We start from the raw sequence: 19,759 nt of genomic DNA on the forward strand, positions 1-19,759 counted from the left end.
CAGGGCAGCCCCAGAGTTCGAAAGTTTATCTGCAGAGCTTTACCTCCCAACCTGGGTGGAGATTGGGGGGAGGGGGGAAAAGAGAGGTAAGGGGCATCTTACATGATCTGAAGCTGACCGCCCCACAGCTCCATAGGCCTTCGCTCCGCTCCGCCAGCCACCCCACGAACTGCTTCGCTCAGCTCCGCTCCACATCCCACAAGTGGCTCCAGCCGTCCCACAAACTGCTCCACCAGCTGGTCCATGAACTGCTCCGCTCCACGTCCCACAAGCAGCTCCCAACATCCTATGAACTGCTCCACCAGCCTGTCCACAAGGCACTCCAGCCCTCCCACAAACTGCTCCACAATATATCTTCAGGCTCCCACCCTACTTAACACAACGCTCAGTGACTTCAGCTCTTAGTCAGTTCAGCTCCTTGGTGAATTCAGCTTGTAGTAGGGGAGCCTCAGTGCTGGTGCACCATTAGCCCAAAGTGAGCTTTAGCAGCCTGTAACTAAACTCCTAATAGAATCAAAATTAGCTCTGATATTCCACAGTGGAGAGAGGAGGAAGTACAATTAGCATGTAAAACCTTCACCCAGGGGCCCATGCCACCAAGTATTAATACTTGTCCCCAGCCTCTCTCAATTCACACAGTTTTGGAACCCATGACCCTTGCCTAGCGAGTGCTACTTAATTGATGGTGAGTCCCTCAAGCATAACAAAAGGCCAAGTACAGTTCCAAGCACAGTTCCCATAATCAGGGTAATAACAATTTATTCTTCCTGCCCCAATAACAGAGACACTGGGGATCCCACAGCAGCCAAAGTGACCATTTGGGCAGCTATGGCCTCATTCTAGGCAGGGTGGGTGTGCCTATGCAAATGAGATTGGCCCCTGAAGTTCTTTTCCACAACTTGCCACACCTCACCACCAGATGTCAGGGTGGAGCTCATCCTGACACTGCTTACAAGTGAAAGAAGAAAAAGCCCCTCTGGGGCAGCATTCAGAAAAAGCAAGCAAGCAAAAGAAGCTTTTCTATCGAAGCAGGAAGGAGCTCTCCTGAGATACATAGACTCAAATGTTCACGGTGAGCCTTCTGGCCCCAGTGAGGATGTGAGTGGTGAGGAGATGCCTGATCTTCCAGTTAGTCAGAGTGCAGGTGACCTGGCAGCTACTGAAGCATCCATATCTCCATCTCAAATGGATGTAACCATGCACATTTCTGAAGAAAAGTGTAGATCAGAGAAGAGTGTGGTGGAGGCACAAGAAACAGCTGTTGCCTAGTTTAGTTCCTTAAGTCTAGATGATCCAGGACTATGGACCCGCTTGAGCAGTAGCCTGAGGCACTTCCTTGTATTGCACGAGCCATAGCAAGTGAAAAACTTCATGTTCCCCAAAGACAATGAAAATAGAAGTTTCCATACAACACATTACTGGCATGAAATCCCCAATGGTCCCAAAGTGGAGAGGCCAGGGCTTGTGTACTCAAAAACCCAGAATGCTGTATACTGTTTCTGTTGCAAACTCTTCCAGTCTAATGTTCCAGCCACATTGGGTTCTACAGAAACAAAGGTCTGGAAAAATTTGGCTAGAAATCTGGCATGCCATGAGAAGGCAGCAAATCACCAGAGAGCATTCCATAGGTGGAAAGAACTTGAGATGAGACTAAGGTTAAAGGGCACCATAGATGATCAGCATCAAGAGAAGATTGCATCAGAGTCTCTTTACTGGCAAAATGTTCTGAAAAGGCTCATTGCCATTGTGAGAATGCTTGCGACCCAAAACCTAGCACTGCGTGGCACTTCCGATCAGCTGTATGTGCCAAACAATGGAAACTTCCTTAAAATTGTTGAGCTGATGGCTGAGTTTGATGCTGTACTCCAGGAGCGTCTAAGAAGAGTCACCACCCAAGAAATGTATGCACACCACTACCTTGGAAAAACAATTCAAAATGGGATCATACAGTTACTGGCAACAAAAGTCAAACAGAAGATTGTGGCAGATCTGAAGTCAGCAAGATTACTCTGTTATTCTGGACTGCACACCTGACATCAGCCATATGGAACAAATGACTTTAAATGGTGCATTTTGTAACAGAACCTAGTGAAACTGTCCCTGCAATGGTGACTGTCAGAGAGCATTTTCTAGAATTTATTGACATTGATGATATTACAGGAGCTGGTATGACAAATGTGCTTCTTAAAAAGCTGGAAGATACGGGAATTGCAATAGCTGACATGAGAGGTCAGGGCTATAATAATGGTGCCAACATGAGAGAGGAGTGCAGACACTGATCCGAGAGTTAAACCCTCAAGCTTTTTTTGTCCCATGCAGTTCTTGTTCATTGAACTTGGTGGTCAGTGATGCAGCATCAGCTTCTAGTGAGGCTGATGAATTTTGTAATGTATTTTTCTCTGCATATTGATGGCAAATTTTGTAGCAACATCTGGGAACATCCTCTCTGACACAAACCACTGAGTGCCACACAATGGGAAAGTTGAGTGGAGGCGATAAAGCCTATCAAACACCAAATTGGGAAGATAGCATTATCCTCCATAATGGCAACCATACCTTCAAATATCTGTGTGGCTTAGTGTTGTGGCATGACATACTGTTTGAAATAAATGTTGTAAGCAAGAGTCTCCAAGGTGCTGACCTTGATATGTCTGGAGCAATGGAACAACTGGACAAAGGTTGTCATACCTACAGTCTTACCGCTCAGATGAGGGATTTCAAAACGTTCTGAAGAGTGCACAGAAGTTGGCAGAGGAACTTCACACTGAAGCTATTTTCTCACCCATTCAAGAATACAAGAGTCACCAAAGAAGACGACATTTTGATTACGAGGCATGGGATAATCCCATAAGAGACCCCAAACAACAATTCAAAGTTGAATTCTTTAACCAGGTGCTAGATTGCGCTAGATTGTGCAGTTGAAGAACGTTTCATGCAGCTCAAGGAACACAGCAGTATATCTGGGATGTTGTATGATATTCCAAAACTCCTCACTATACCTGAAGAAGACCTACACCAGCAATGCAGGGAACTAGAGACAGTGTTGACATGTGCGATATTGATGCGAGTGATTTAGGTGATGAACTGAAAGCCCTTTCAAGATACATTTCAGCAGGATCAACTCCAAAGGCTGTTCTAGAATATATGTGCACAAATAAGATGGCCACCCTCTTTCCAAATGCTTTTGTTGCTCTGCGCATACTTCTAACATTTCCTGTAACAGTTGCCAGTGGAGAATGCAGCTTCTCCAAGCTGAAGTTAACAAAAACACATCTACGCTCCACAATGACACAGGAGAGGCTGGTCGGCCTTGCAACCATCACAGTAGAGCATGAGCTGGCTCAGACTATGGACCTTCAGCAGGAAGCAGTTCAAATCTTTGCAACCAAGAAGGCACAGAAAGCACCACTTTGATTATTCAAACAGGTAAAAATGCCAGTGTTTACTATGCAGACAAGAAAAGTTACTTTCAAACACCTGAACAGCAAATGTAAGTGTTACTTAAAATTTTTGAACAAGGCATTTTAAGTTGTTAGTTCTCCTTTCTTGGGGTAGGTAGCAGAGCAGTACCATGAGAGGAGTAGAACAGGAAGAAGGTAGAATTGAGATCTTTCAAAGTTTTGGCCCAAGTGAGGGGGCATGGGGGCGTCATTTGAGCTCCCCGCCTCAATTGCCAAAATGTTGTGGGCCAGCCCTGAGCTTGTACTTCAGTTAGAGCCAGCTGAACAGTAATGAGGCAGCAGGTCCTCAAGTAAGTCCCAAAAGTTTAGAGAGCTATTTTAAGGGTTAAGAAGAGGGCTACAACCTGATTCTGTTTCATCATAGTTACATTTATTTGATAAGATTAGAATATCAGAAGCCTGCAAGAGTATTAGTGGGTCCATTAAGTACCAGGGCATAGGGGCTGATTCTATGGGTGCTCTGGGGCTCAAGCACTCACAGAAAAAAAAAATAGTGGGTGTGCAGCACTCATCAGCCACAGCTATTCAGAGGTGCCACAGAGCAGCTGTTTGGCAGCTGAGGGAGGCACTTGCGGGAGGGTGGAGAGCTGGGGGCCTTAAGAGGGGGAGGTTAGAACGAGGGTGGGAAGAAGCAGAGTGAGAGTGAGGCCTCAGGGCAGGACAGGGGTGGAGGACACCCCGGGAGGAAACAAAAGCCAGTGTGTATGTACCAGGGAGTAAAGAGAGCAATCAGGGAAAATAAGGACATTGCAAAGAAGCAAAACGGATTTTCTTTCCTTCACCTCAGAGGAAGCCAGAAATAACTACAACAGACCTAATCTTTTCAGGTAAGAAGATGAGACATTGTTAGAGACTGCGGTGTCAGAAGTGGTGTTGGAACAAATTCACACATTAAACATCAATAAGTCACAGGACGGGATATGTTCATCCTAGAGCTCTGATAGAACTTAAATGAAATGACTGAACTAACAAAAAAATAAATAAATAAAAAAGGCAGTCTCTGAAGTCAGCTAATACACTAGGGGCTTTTAGGGTAGCAAGTGTTGTACAGTAGGGCCTAGGCTGACCAAGACTGAATATAGCCTGGAATTACACACCCACTATTTCAAAGGAGAGACAGCAGAAATATTTAGAAATATGATGAAAGCAATTAGAGGTAACAAAGAGACTTCCATATGGGGAAAGAAAGGGAGAGAGAGAAGAGGTTGGGACTACAGTTTAGGGAAGAAATAAGGGAGGAGAGACATGACAAATAAATTATACATAAAAAGAGTAGATCCAACCCTCCTCTTTATTCTCTTAGGACAGAAGAACAGAGGGGCATTCAATGACATTGAAAGGAAACATGTAAAACTAAGTGCACTGTGATATTAAATACTCAATTAGTACTCAGAACTAATTGTCACAAGATCACTGAAGCAAAAAGCTTAGCAGGATTTTTTTTTTTTAAAGAGACACAAATGGATAGAAAACATCTAGTTATATTTGTTAGGATAAATATTTAAGTGAGAGGAAAGCCCTTATGCTTCAGAGTACAAGCTAATACAAGTCAATGGGGTCAGGAGCAAATTTAGCAGCAGGTAATGCCACAATTGTCTATTTCAGGGGTTCTTTCTGAAGCTACTGGGAACCAGGGTATAAGACTAAGTGATTCAGTGGCCAGATCCAGCACAACTGGATCCTGGAACTGGAAATTCCTGATTTCCAGATCTAGGGACACGAGTACCAGTGTATGTAGGTAACAAGCTTTAACTCATGGTGTGATCTGTGAGGGAATGACAGTGACCCATGAGCCTATGGGGAAAGAGTAGCCATTGGGAGCCTGGTTCAGGTGGTGTGACTGTAGCCCCCACTATGCATGTGAAGGTGAGACCCCAGCTGGTGCTGCTCCCTCTAATTGACCCCCCACTCCTCATTTGGTGGTGAGAGCTACCTTTCCCACCCATTCCCACTGCTGCCAAGTTTTGTTCAGCTCCATGTGCAAGCTTTCTCCCATCCTGTTGTGGCTGGCTACAGGAGGGGAGGCAACAATAAAAAAGGGAGAGTGGAGGGTTACCATGCTCTGCCCCTGAGATCTGACATAGCCCCTCCCATCACATCAGTTATTACCCTCTGTCGTCTGTCATGCACACCCCATTCCCTTTTGGGATGGGGCTCGAGTTGTTACAGGCCCACAGTCAAGTCTGTGCAACCCGGCTAGGTCTTGGAGTGACGTGGCCTTACAGCCAAAGTCAATCTACTCACCCTCTCTGTCAGGGCAGGGTGATCCAACAGTCAGAGTCCCTATCGCAATCCTCCCAATCAGGGCTGTGCAGCCTGCTGGCCAGAGCCAGGAGAGCTGGTGAGGCAGGCCACCACCCCAGGGTGGGCAGCTGCCAGGATAGGGGGACCCAGGCCCTCCCTCTCCACCAGGTCCCAACCTAGGGCCTTGGTGGTGGCAGGGTTGCCCATCAACAGCTCAGCCAGGATCCAGCCAAAACACACCAAGCTAGTGTCCGGTTCTCCAACTGACTCCCCGGGTTACTTTCTACCTGCTTCTCTCCTTACAGGGTAATCAGATTCAGAACATAGAGAATCCTTCTAGGCAAAACCTTAAGTTACAAAAAGCGGAATATACATTCCATTCAGCACAGCTATTTTACCAGCCATTAAACAAAAGAAATCTAACGCATTTCTAGCTAGGTTGCTTACTAACTTTTTACAGGAGTTCTGAGCTGCATTCCTGATCTGTTCCTGGCAAAAGCATCACACAGACAGACCCTTTGTCCACCACCCACCCCTTCCAGCTTTGAAAGTATCTTGTCTCCTCATTGGTCATTTTGGTCAGGTGCCAGTGAAGTTATCTTAGCTTCTTAACCCTTTACAGGTGAAAGGGTTTTGCCTCTGGCCAGGAGGGATTTTATAGCACTGTATACAGAAAGGTGGTTACCCTTCCCTTTATTTTTATGACAGGTGTAAATAAGCCACCCCCCTGACCAACATAATTTACGCTGACCTAAGCACTGGTGTGGACAGCACTCTGGTGGAGGAGGTTTTATTGTACCGATGGGAGAGCTCTCTCATTGGCATAGTGCAGGGGTGGCCAAACTGCAGCTCATGAGCCACATGTGGCTTTTTTACAGTTAAAGTGTGGCTTGTGGAGCCCACCACACACACACACACACACACCCCCCAATTCTCTGTCTACCAAACTTGGGTGGGAGCTCAGGGCTTCTGCCCTGCGACAGGGTGATGAGGTGACAGGCTTCTGTCAGAGACAATTGGTGCCTGCTGCGGGGGGGACAATTTAAAGGTTCAGCCCACAAAACTGCTTGAGTCAAGCCCCACCTCTTACCCTCAGTGGCCCTTCCCTGCAGCTCCCTGTTTTAGCTCTGCAAGGAGAGGCAGCAGCAAAAGCAACAGCTCACCCTGCAGCTCTCAGCTGTATGCTGCTGCCTCTCCCCACAGCCGCAGATCCCAGCTTGCCAGGCCTGGCAGCACCATGTGACCGAGCAGGGCCAGCAAACCCTAGCAAAAGTCTGGGGTGGGGGCACCTGACCCCATGTACTTCCCCCCATGTGTCACCTCTGGGAGGAGGGTCTAGGGGCTGCCAGGGCACAGGGATGAAGCCTCAAGTCCCAGCAGGTGTGCCCCTGCTCTCAAACTTTTAAAGATTGTCATATGTGGCTCAGACAGTCAGTAAATTTGGCCATCCCTGGCATAGAGCATCTTCACCAAATGCACTACTGCGGTGCAGCTGCATGAGTGCAGCTGGGCCTCCATAGCACTTCCAGTGTAGATTAGCCCACTGTTGTTTGCTAAAATGCAGCTCAATCTGTTCCTACCCACCTTCCTTGCCAAAGAATGGCCACTGGACAGGTGATTGCCCATTAACTTTGATGACATCAGGCTAGAGACACCAGCTTGTCCTTTGTCTTTGAAAAACTGGTTTACCCAGACTTGTCTGATAAATACATTTCAGATCTAATTTTGGCTTATGTTCATAACTTTACATATAATGTTGCTACACACATTTCACCATGATAATATTGGCCAGCAAGTTATTAGTTTTCAAATGACACATCACAAGGCATATTTTGTACAAATATTATTACAATGGTGTGTTGGGTGTGAATATAAGGGTACATTCTGCCACAATTTTGCAGAATTAAGCCACAGGGGTATTGTATGTTAAACTCTGAATGAAGATATTGTTATTTCTTTATTAGTTTCTTTTCATTGCAGATTAAGCCATATATGTTTGTGTACTGTAGAAACTGTAACGTACACACAAACACTGAAACTAGTGTAAAGCATTGTAAACAGTATTTGAAATACTTAGGAATACATTTTAAACACAAGCTATTAGGCAGGACATCTACCTTTCTTTCCTATCCAGACTTCACCTCTCTTGTCACTGTTACGCATATTGATCAAGTTTTCAAAACAAAATTTTCACGTCTTTACTGTGGCACAAACATATGAGCATGTTTACCTCTGATCTTATTCCAGACACATTTTCTGAGGCCTCTTCCCCACTGCTAAAACCGAAGTGCTTTGTCCTCCCTGTGCTTTTAGTTCAGAATAGCTCCTGAACCTTAATTATCCCAAGTTAAACAAAGCAAAACAAAAACTCACCTTTTGTAGCAGTGAGGAAAAGGTCTAAGAACTAGATTTACAAAGGGAGTTAGGCACTCCACCACTCAGTATCTCAATGCCTAGCTTTTAGGCACCAAGAAAGTCACAGGAACACCACTATTACAACTCAGGATTTGTGAGGAACACTCACAAATCCTGAGTTAGGTGCCTCAGCTCCCTGTACAATGAATGGAGAGAGAGAGGCACCTCCGAGTGGGATCCACAAAAGCCAGCACCATAGGCGGAGAGCTACCTAAGCCAGCCAATGGGATATATTGACCAGAGGGGCAGGTGAAATCTCTAAGGTTATAAGATCCATCCCTCACAGAATTCGGTACCTAAGTCATCACTGCAGGTATGCTCCCTTTTGGAGTCAGGTGTCTAAGCTGTTTCTTGAGAAAATGAGACAGGTATCTGCCTAACTCCACACAAAACAACCAAAGGAGTAGGAACCACATTGGTTAAACTACTCACCTGGGATGTGGGAGACCCTTTTTCAATTTTTTTACCCCCTCTACCTCAGGGAAAATTGAACCCACAACTCCTATATCCCAAGCAAGTGCTCTAACTACTGGACTAGACGTTAAGGTGGAAGAGGACACCACAGCCTCCTTCTCCAGCCAGATTTTGAATGGAACCCAATCCAGTAGACAGTCTCTGAACCTGCTATGAGATAGGGCCCTATACACAAGATAAACATTGCTCCCCCACATCTTCCCTGTTTTGCAAGTTGCTCTGGAGTTTAGGTGGGATATAGGCATCCAGATGCTTAGAGTAAGGTAACAGAGCGCATGCTCAGAGGCAGAAATTTACATAAGAACAGCCATACTGGATCAGACTAATGGTCTATCTAGCTCAGGATCCTGACTTCCGACAGTGGCCAATGCTAGGTGCTTCAGAGGGAATGAACAGAACAAGCAATTATCGAGCAATCCATCTCCTGTCATCCACTCCTACCTTCTGGCAATCAGAGGCTAAGGACATAGCATCCCTGACCATCTTGGCTAATAGCCATTGACGGACCTATCCTCCATGAACTTACCTAGTTCTTTTTTGCATTTTGAGTTTTGGCCTTTACAACATCCCCTGGCAATGAGTTCCACAGGTTGACTGTGCAGCATGTGAAGAAGTACTTCCTTTTGTTTTAAACTTGCTATCTATTACTTAGATGCCATTAGCAAATCATAAATTGACCAATAGCAAATCAGAAACAAGGGTCGAACAAAGTTCAGGAGGATGACTCAAAACACCTGTAGGGAGGGGGAAGGAGGAGGAGTAGCTATGATGTAAGGGTAAAGCTGATTGGCTGAACGAGTTGCCACGCTCGCAGGGAGCAGGCAATTTGAAAGGTCAACCAATCAGAAAAGGTCAGAGAACTGAATAAAAGGAGACAGCTGGCAAGCTAGAAGGTGTGTAGTAAGAGATGAGAGTGATTGAGAAGATGATGACTGCAGGGGGAGGGAAAGTGATAGAGCAGAAGGACCTAAAGATGAGTCGGGGGATTGAGAAAAGGAATGTAAGTCTGAGGTTTGCTTATTTTAAAACCACTTATGTGTATACCTGTCAATAAAGCTGGATACCTGCTACTGAGTGAGAACTGCCCCACCCCATCCTGTAAGCAGCTGGCTACTGCTTGCAGAATGGTTTTGTTAATTGTTTCATGTTTGTTTAATGCTATATTATGCTGTTATATGCATGCATATTGGATACTTGTATGCTACATTGTAACATGTCTAAGGTTATTGTATTATAGGCATTATGCATATGTATGAAGCATTCAAGTGTGTACCAATTTTGCAACAGTGTATTTGTCTTAACACTTAAATGCATGACTTTTTTAAAGTAATTGCCTACAATACATTGTAATTTTCTCTTTACACTATATCTAGTAAAGCAAGAAAAGGAAACCACTTACCTTGTTTGAAGCATTGCTGTTTGTGTACCTATTCTTGATCGGAGGGCTGTATCTGTGTCCTTTCCAGGGTTAGCTATGCTGGAAGTCCTCTGCAGGTCAGAGACAAATTTCCTGGCAATTCCCTTAGGGCAGGTCACTACCTTTCTCCCCATTTGGGCAGAATAAATCCTCAAATCTATTTAGAATTATAGGCAGACCAATATTGAAGTACCTTGGGCCCAAAATCTAGGGTAACATGTCCACTGAGGATAGGCCAAGAAAGAATGGGCTTAATTTGCAGCAAGGGAGAATTAGGTTAGATATTAGGAAAGACTTTCAAATCGTAAGAGTAGTTGAGTTCTGGAATAGGCTTCTAAGGGAGGTTGTAGAATCACCCTCAATTAAGGTGGTTATGTTTTGGGTTTCCTTACCCCCAAGAACAGGTTGGACAAAAACCTGGCAGGGATGGTCTAGGTTTACTTTAGTCTTGTCTCAGTGCAGTGGGCTGGACTTGATGACTTTTCAAGGTTCCTCTTCCACCCATACTTTTCTGATTCTAGAAAGTTGCCAGAATATGTAGTGTATATATGCATAGCTTCTGCAGATTTTTGTTAAGAATATCAGCATTCTCTTTCAAAACATCTCAGTGTTGTCAGCAAAGCCATCCGCTAGCAGACATGTACATGCATCAATAAGCCACTGCTGTCAAAGGGCTTTTCCCACCCCTCAAACACTGATTTTTCTCAGCTTATAGCTGAGAAAATCAGGAGTGACCTACTGTGACATATCATCTGGGGTCCAATACAGACATAGTGAGGAGCTATGCCACCCCTGCCCTCTAATGTGGGGTGCCCTTTACGCTGCTTGGCTGCTGTAGCCTCCAGTCAGGACTGTTCACAAAACAAGCACCAACATGTAAGTCACTCTCAGCTTGGTTTGTGTGTATCTGCAGCCTACCAGTCACCCCTAGTCTCTTACCAGCCTGAATTACACTACAGGGTGACTCCAGCACACTCCCAGTTCCAGATTTCCCCCCAGAAATATATCCTTCCCTAGCCCTCTCCTGAACAATACAAGCTTATTTAAAAAAAAAAATCACTTAATTAACAAATGATTACACATCCATCTTGTTACCCTAAATGGAGCTTCCCACATACTTCATTCAAAACAAATTTATTAATACAGTGTGTTTAATCTAACTACACAAAGAGACACTGAGTACAAGTAATGAGGCATAAAAGTCAGAAATGGTTACAAGAAAAAAGTAACTTGCCTAATTTAAACTAAATTCATAGCAGTTTTTCTCACCACGTGCTCAACAGTCTTACTGGCCAAACTTCTTAGGTCAGGACCTCTTCTTCTATTTAATGACTGCTTCCTTTGTTCCTTCTGGTGCCATGAATCAATGGATAGAGCAAGGAGGAGGGTGTATGCTGGGGTATCTACCCCTTCTTTTTCTAGTCTGGTCTTCCCTTGGAGAACCATTTCAAGCTGGGAGCATGGTGGCTACATGAACAGAAACTCCATGCTGTTTCTTTGCTAAGTAGATTTTTTCACCCTTGTCCCCTTTCTTGCCAAAGAATAGTCACTTAGCAAGTAATAGCCTGTTGGCCTTGTTTATACCAGGCTGAGGTGTCAGCTTGCCCTTGGTCTCTGAGAAATTGGTTTGTCCACTTTCCAGACATGGAACATATTTTAGTAACACCACCCAATGGAATCTTATAACCTTACATACAGTGTTGCCACACATTTTACCAGGACAGTAATGACCAGCACATTAGGAGTTTTGAAATGATACCTCACAAGCATACCTTGTACAAAGATTATTACAATAGTGTGAATATAGGGGTACAGTCTCACACTTCTCAAGTGGCTTGCCTACACTAAAAACATCCTATACAGCTTCAGAAACAATACAGAGCACCTCTAGTAACTGCCACCATAGGCACCAACTCAGTGGGTGCTCCGGGGCTGGAGCACCAATGGGGAAAAAATGGTGGGTGCTGAGCGTCCACTGGTAGGCCCCCTATCAGCACCTCCCCCAGCACCTCCTGCCTGCCAGCAGGTCCTGCTGATCAGCACCTTCCATGCCTTCTGCCCATCATGATCAGTTGTTTTGTAGTGTTCAGGAGGCTCTGGGGGGAAAGGGGAGGAGTGAGGACATTGTGTGCTCAAGGGAGGGGATGGAAAGAGGTGGGGCATGGGCAGAGGCGGGGCTGGGGCAGAGCCAGGGGTCAGGCACCCCCCAGCACATTGGTAAGTCAATGCCTGTGACTGCCACACCCTATTTATGGATCTTTCTGGACCAAGTGATCAGTCCTACACTCTGCAGATGCACAGAGACACAACATCACAATGTTTTAGGCTGCAACAAAAATAATTTCAGATTACCTATCAGACTGTCTTCACAACTTTGTGGCTATCACAATAATGGATTAATATTACCATCATAATGGAAGAAAGGTGTAAACACAACAAATGGCCACTTTACTTCTGAATGAAAGCATCCACACAGGGGGTTAAGATGCTGTTGTAACCCACACACCTCCTAGGTGTGGTGTTCCCCTATATATATATAAGAGAGATGGCTTTTTCTCATGCAGTAGCGGCTCATGCACTAAGCTCCAGAGCTCCCAGGTTCGATCCTGCCTAACAACCACTTAACTTCACACCTTTACTGTCACACAATCTAGATCAGGGATCTCAAACTCAAATCACCATGAGGGCAATATGAGGACTAGTACATTGGCCCGAGGGCCGCATCACTGAAACCTTTTCATACAATGATACAAAAGTTTTGTCAAAAATGAAGAGTAATATAGTTTGCTATTAAAAATCAATGTATTCACTTTTTAAAAACTGTAATGCAAAGAGGGGTTTTAATAAAATATAAACACCTGCAATTATTCCTTATGTGGTCAGTAATAGTGATGATGATCTACACTAACAGTCTATCAACAAAGCTAATGGCAGGAACTTTTTGAAGTAACTATTCATACAAAATACATTGCCACTTTTAACAAACAATCTTCCCAACTACTCACAGCACAGAATAATACATGCTGAACTTCATACCTCAGATTGCTCGTCTAATCCATGAGGCCCTGCCCTACCCAGTCTCTTCCCGCCCCCTCCCTGCCCCTATTCTAACCCCTTCCCCAAATCCTCATCCCAGCCCCACCTCTTCTCTGCCTCTCCCCAGAGCGCACCGCATCCCTGCTCCTCCCTCCTGGAAAGTCCTAAGCACAGCCAAACAGCTGTTTGGCAGCAGGAAGCACTGGGAGGTAGGCAGAGGAGCGGGGATGCGGCACACTCAGGGGAGAGGAGTTGGAGGGGGGCAGGGGGTGAGGTTAGCTTGGCTGCTGGTGGAGTCGGCGCCTATGGCAGGCCGCAGGAAATAACTCCATGGGCCGCATGCACCCCGCGGGCCACGTATTTGAGACCCCTGATAATCTCTCAATAAGGGAAGAGAATAGGGGGGAGGATATCTTAACTCATTTAGTATAAAATGCTTTTAACTGATTTTCCATGACACCTGTACAAATGGGGGTCTGCAGATATTAAGGCTATGTCTACACTAGCACTTACTGCAGATTAATTTATGTTGCTCAGGGGTATGAAAAAGCCATCCCCCTGAGAGACACAAGTTACAACAACCTAAGTGCTGGTGTAAACAGTACTATGTTGGCGGGAGAGCTTGTCCTGCTGACATAGCTACTGCCACTCACAGGGCTGGAGTAGTTAAGCCAATGGGAGAGCTTTCTCCTGTCGGCTTAGAGCAGTTACATTACAGAGCTTATAGCAGTGCAGCTGCATTGCTGCAGTTCCCCCGCTGTAAACTGTCTAGTGTAACCGTAGCCTCAGACACAAATCTCTCTAAAGGCAAAGGAGCAGCGTTAGCCACACAATCAGCATCAGAGATGTCAAGCAATGAATAATAATAGTTCATTTAACATCTCAGTCATCAGTAGAGTCTGTGTCCTCAGTTCTAAGAAAACGTGAGTTTTTACCATGGGGTAACAAACATGCAGTAGCTATCCCACTGTAAAACATGGTAGAGACAAGACACTTTAGTTTCACCAAAAGGCAAACTAGGTGAGGTCTGCACCAGATCTCCCGTGCCCACCCATCCAACCAACGCAAAGGAGGAACAGGATAATTCATTTTTTAAAAAAATCCTTGATTTTGGCAGCACAGCGCAGTAAACTTGTCAAAACGAAGAACATCACTAAAATATATCATATCAACATATGAAGCATACATAAAAGGCTAAGAAATTAAAATATGCATACACAATTCAGTAGAAATGTTAACATTTATGTATGTAACCAATGAGGCAATAAAAGAGTGAAGTGTGCACTTCAGTGTTTGCAGGATGGCAAATTACTTACAGAAATAAGGGTTTTTAATAAGTTTTATTTTACAAAAAAATCACATCTTACTGGAAGTCCAACACAGCTCTGAATGTTACTGGAATGTACAACTGTTTTAGGTATATGGATTCTTTGGGAGAGGTAACAGAAAAAGTATGAAGCTAGTGCGCCCTAGAATCATAGAATATCAGGGTTGGAAGGGACCCCAGAACATCATCTAGTCCAACCCCCTGCTCGAAGCAGGACCTAAAGGCTCAGAAACAAAAAGGCAAATTAAAAGAACCTAAAAATGTATTTATTTATTTTAATTTAGTGATTTTGGGTCCATAACTCATGATTTTTTAATACTTGTGGTTGTATACTTATATTTAGAAAAAATTACAACAGAAATTTACATTTGAGAAGGATTTCACAGAAGATAGTATAGTGCCTTCTCGGCCAGATTTTTAAAGGTATTTAGGTGACTAGTGGGACTTCCAAAAGCATCGAGGCACTTTCAACCTTTAAAAATCTGACCTGCAGAGACTGTTTGCAAATCAAATTCTACACATAAGTGGTAACGTGACAAAGGAGGAGGGTGCCGGATAACAAGACAAAATAATGGTTGACAAAAGCAATCCTGACTGGTGGATTAAATTTGACATCAACCCTGGAAATCAGTCAGCTTTGATGTGATATGATCCCAAAGAATAAACTGGTGTACAAAAAAAAATTGAATTAAAAATTAATGTCACGATACAAACAGGAAGTGCTACATTAGAAACACTGAGCTGTGATTGCTGAACCTACTAGCAATCATTTAAAAATGATTATTACTCCTAAAATATCATCTAAACGGCACAATGACATTCATCTGCCATGGATTAACGAAGGTGAAGGATGAAGTGCTAAGAGTAATAAAAATAACATTTTAAAAAGTAAAGAATTTAACAGGTGGGAAACTTGACTTCCAGGTGATCACAAGAAAAAGGGCAGGCCAGTTCAGGGAGTGAGAACTGCAGCTCAGGCACGTTTTGTGAAGTGCGATGAGGCTTTGTACAGACACAGAAACTGACAAGGGGTGCGTTTAAACACTGACCAGTCTCGTTTTCGTAGGGAGGGTGGGAGGGTAGTAGGATATGCCACTGAATCACGTCTCCCTGAGCCGCTCAGCAGAGGACATCAGAGAGGGCAGAGCTGCCTGGTCCAGGCATGGGGATGCGCTGTGCTTTGGAGAAGAGGGCCCTGGGAGGCGGGAGCTAAGACATACTGTCCTGCGATGAGGGGGAATGGGGGGGAAGCCCCTCTGCCCCGCCTAGACCCCGTTCTCAACCCCAGCTCCGAATCCTCCCGCCCCCCGTCCCGGATGGTGCCCCTCAGCCCTTCCCCTGCCTCCAGGGGCCTGGCCAGCCGGGGCCACCACTTCGGGTCCCTGCCCAGATCCTGCCCCTGCCCCCGGAGACCTGCCTCTCCAGGTTCCCGCGAGCGCCAATACCCAGCTTAGGGCAGCGGCTTCAGCGGCTGTTACTGAGCATGCTCACTTCACATGCGCATGCTCAGAACCGGCCGTCCCTCTCCTCTCTCTCTCTCTCTCTCTCTCTCTCTCCGGTGCTTGCCGTCAGGAAATCTGGGCGACCCGCGTCGCGGCAGGCAGGGGCGGGGCAAGGATTGGAAGCGCCGCTCGCTCCGCCGGCTGGTCGAGGCGGCGCTGCTGGGCGCAGCAATGGGGCCGCGCCAGGGGAGGCCGAAGCCGAAGCCGGAGAGCTCGGCTCGGATGTTCCCGCCGTGGGAGCAGGGGCAACGGCCGCTCCTCCCCGCGGTCCCGTTGAAGGGCTAGTAGCAGCGCCCCTTTCACGGTGCGAATCAGCCCCTCCCCGCAGCCGTAGCGCCGCTCCCGCTCGCTGCACCTCCCTGCTCGTTGTCTCTCACTTCCTCCCTCCGTTCCCTTTCACTTCCGGGGTCAGAGTTGCCGCGGCTGCTACTCGGTAACCAGCCTTTGCCTGGAGCCCGGGCAGCGGAGCCGGCAGCCGCCCGCGCTCTCTGAAGGCCCTCCTCCCGCCATGGCCAGTAACCCGCAGCCCCAGCCCCCTCCGCCGCCGCCCCCTCCGCCGCCCCCACAGCAGCAGCCGCCGCTGCCCGGGGCCTCTGGAGGGGGCGGCGCGGTGGAGCCCGAGCTGGTGTCCGTGATCGTTAATCACCTGAAGAGCCAGGGGCTGTTCGACCAGTTCCGCCGCGACTGCCTGGCCGACGTGGACACCAAGGTAGGGGGCGGAGGACGGGCAGGTCCGAGGAGGGAGTGAGGGACGCAGACCTGCCCCGGCTCTGCGGGAACATCCCCCTCCGCTGGCTGGGCTGGTGCCGCCGGGGCTGGGGGCTGGCTCTCTCGCCGAGACGCGCAGCAGGGTCCTCCCTGGTGAGCGGCGAGCGTTGCCGGAGGCGAGGCAGGGCTGCCCAGGGCACGGCGCCGGCGGGTGCTCGCAGCGTTGCGGAGACTCCTGCCTGGCTAGAGGGTCTGGGGAATATCGCTCCCCATGGGCAGGGGGCACATCGCAGCAACACATCAGCGCTTTGTCTGTCGCACTAGACCCTTGACATCCTCGTTAGCGACAGATCCGTGGCGGTTCCTTGTTCTACCTGCCTAAGGAATGAGCTCTCCAGTGTGCTCCCCTTGAAATCAGTGTCAGTGACTGACTTCGACAAGATCGTGTCATTTATTTAGAGAGGCCAGCCAGTGGTCAGTGGTTTTAGAAGAACATGCTGTTTATGTAGATTATAAACATGCTTCCAATATGGGTCATAAAACTGTTTTAGGTAAATAGGTTTTGGTAAATGGTCTTTGCCCATCAGAGGATGGCAGGCTGTGTCCTGGTATTTGTAGTGACTCAGTGGTTAAGATCTAGGGTTTTTTAAGTTTCTCAGCTCTTGTCATTAGGAAAATGAGTTTCAAGCAGCATTTTTAATATCTGATCTCACTTTTTTTTTGCCCTTTTAGCCTGCCTATCAAAACCTAAGACAACGTGTTGACAACTTTGTTTCCAACCACCTAGCAACTCATACCTGGAGTCCTCATCTCAACAAGAATCAGTTGAGAAATAATATTAGGCAGCAGGTTCTCAAGTAAGTCACAAGTTGAGTTAATATTCTGCTGTTTTAAAAAATATTCATCCCCTAAATGAATGGAAACCTAAATAGACAAAGAAGTTCCACAACTTCTATGAAGAGAGAATATGTGAAAAACTTTTTTACTAGGAGGGTGGTGGAACACTGGAATGCGTTACCTAGGGAAGTGGTGGAATCTCCTTCCTTAGAAGTTTTTAAGGTCAGGCTTGACAAAGCCCTGGCTGGGATGATTTAATTGGGGATCGGCCCTGCTTTGAGCAGGGGGTTGGACTAGATGACCTCCTGAGGTCCCTTCCAGCCCTGATATTCTATGATTCTATGTGATATGTTGTAATATCCTCAAATGTAGGGATTCTAGCACTACTGCTACCTCATAAGTGGGTGATTCAGCAAATTACTAGTTGTCATTAGGTTTTGTGGGTTAAATCCTGGGTTATTAATAGGATTGTGAATATGATAATCCACGTATGTTGAAGCACAAGTCAGTTACTCAAAGTCATGTTCACAAAACAAGAATCCTTGAACAGCCATGATTTCTGTAGACAGCTAAAAAGTTTTGTAAGACTGCTGGTAAACGATCATATCAAAATAACTTAGAATAAGCATTTACAGTGAGCACAATTTGTGTCATAAACGCATTTACCTCATTCTCCTCGGCCTGGTGTTGCCAGATACACTAATATGAGAAGCAGCCTAATGTTGCTCCAAATGAACATGTGTAGATTAGGGATGTCTTCCTGTCAACTTTAGTGACAGATGAGAACCTTGAGAACAAAAGTACTGGCTGTGTGAATAGTGAGCCTTTGCCACCTGTTGCACAAGTTAGTTGTAGGAATCAGCACTTGAGGATAGGGCAAAGACAAGTGTTTTGTAGTTAAGACTTGATAACACCGTAAATGGAAACAGGGTCTCAAGTCAAGTGTAGCCATGAACAACCTATGCAGTTTCTAGAGTATGATGAACAAAAGGTAGGCCATTAGGAAGCTAACTGGTTCAACACTTAACCTTTCCATTATGTACAGGTAAGTTAATTGTCTGAACTCCACTGTTTAGTAGCTGTCACCTAATGCCATACTGAGAAATCCTGGCATTGGGATTATAAAGACAATTGATATAATGCTGCTGACACATTCCAGACTGCCCCTTCTGCATGGAATACCCTCCTCAGACTGATTCATAAAGATAAATACCCTCTTATCTAAGTCCCTCCCCAAAACCCACTATTACTGCAGTGCCTACAAGAAGTTAGCTAGTAATGGCATGGTAAAAGGGCTGCTGGTATAGTTTTTATTACTATCTTTCATATGCTGCAAAATTTTTTTTTGGACAGGAACTGTTTATTCCTATGTGTGTTGATAGAACGTTTTGAGTACTACCTAGACACAAGTCCGCTATGGGTGTTCCTGAAGCAAGTGAAAAAAATTACTTTCTGAGAACTTAATGCTTTATTGGAAGTTGTGTGTGTGGAAGGAACACCCTTTAGATAAACCAGATCTGTTTAAGGTAGCTTGTGGAAATAAATTTCCATATATTTAAGTATTACAATTATTTTGTTTCAGGTCTGGAATGTTGGAGTCTGGAATTGACAGAATTATTTCTCAGGTTGTGGATCCAAAGATCAACCACACATTCAGACCTCAGGTGGAAAAAGCTGTTCATGAGTTTTTAGCCACATTAAATCACAAAGAGGAAGCAAGCCCCAGTACAGCCCCTAGTGAGGAAAAAGCAGATGCTTCCATCACACTACAAGGTATTTTGCTGTTACTCTATGTTGTCTGTTTTCTACCTGGTTTTCTCCTCTTGGCAAGTGGTATTATTGATCATCCCTAGTTCTGCTGTTAACACTAAATATTTGAAGTGTCAGCAAGATGAGCTCTGTGAGAGACAACAGCCCAGGATAATGATTTGTTGCTGCTGTGAGGGGTGGGAAGAAGAGGCGAACACTTATCACAATTTCGCCTCTACTTGAAGTTACCAGGAAATCAGTCTGTCCTAGAAGTTACAGTCTCAAAGTTAAATACTGACTTTCACACCAGGATCAAGTAGGATCTAGGCTATAAAAGATGAGTAGCCAATTATGTACAAGAGATGTAACTGTCTTAATGCAGTTCTTTTGTTTGGAAAGATTTTGGGCATTTAGGCTGTCCTTAACATACATCTGCAGAAGGGACAGAATTAAGGTATTGTAATAGTCTAATTATTCAGTTTTCCCCTTAACAGACTTCTGAGATTCATGTTTCATTTGAAAAGTCCTTCCCCTTCAAAAATAATAACCAGTCAATGTAGAAATACATATTTCCTTTTAACAAATGTTA

The 19,759-nt window shown here is 45.6% G+C and overlaps 1 protein-coding gene across 5 annotated transcripts in view; it reads left to right on the plus strand.

Moving 5' to 3' along the window:
* Window positions 1-11,136: 11,136 nt before the first annotated feature.
* The window catches only part of BOD1L1 (biorientation of chromosomes in cell division 1 like 1), a 57,650-nt gene continuing 49,027 nt past the window's right edge, over window positions 11,137-19,759 (plus strand). For all 5 annotated transcript variants that reach the window (XR_005225228.2, XR_005225227.2, XR_005225229.2 and 2 more), the window contains exons 1-3: window positions 11,137-16,585; window positions 17,317-17,441; window positions 19,004-19,194. Coding sequence is in view for 2 of the 5 variants with exons in the window: in XM_037898048.2 (XP_037753976.1) it covers window positions 16,385-16,585; window positions 17,317-17,441; window positions 19,004-19,194 (517 nt within the window). In the remaining 3 variants the exon portion in view is untranslated. The remainder of the gene's footprint in view (window positions 16,586-17,316; window positions 17,442-19,003; window positions 19,195-19,759) is intronic.

This window comes from Chelonia mydas, chromosome 4 (assembly GCF_015237465.2).
Source record: "Chelonia mydas isolate rCheMyd1 chromosome 4, rCheMyd1.pri.v2, whole genome shotgun sequence".
Taxonomy (NCBI): Eukaryota; Metazoa; Chordata; order Testudines; family Cheloniidae; genus Chelonia; species Chelonia mydas.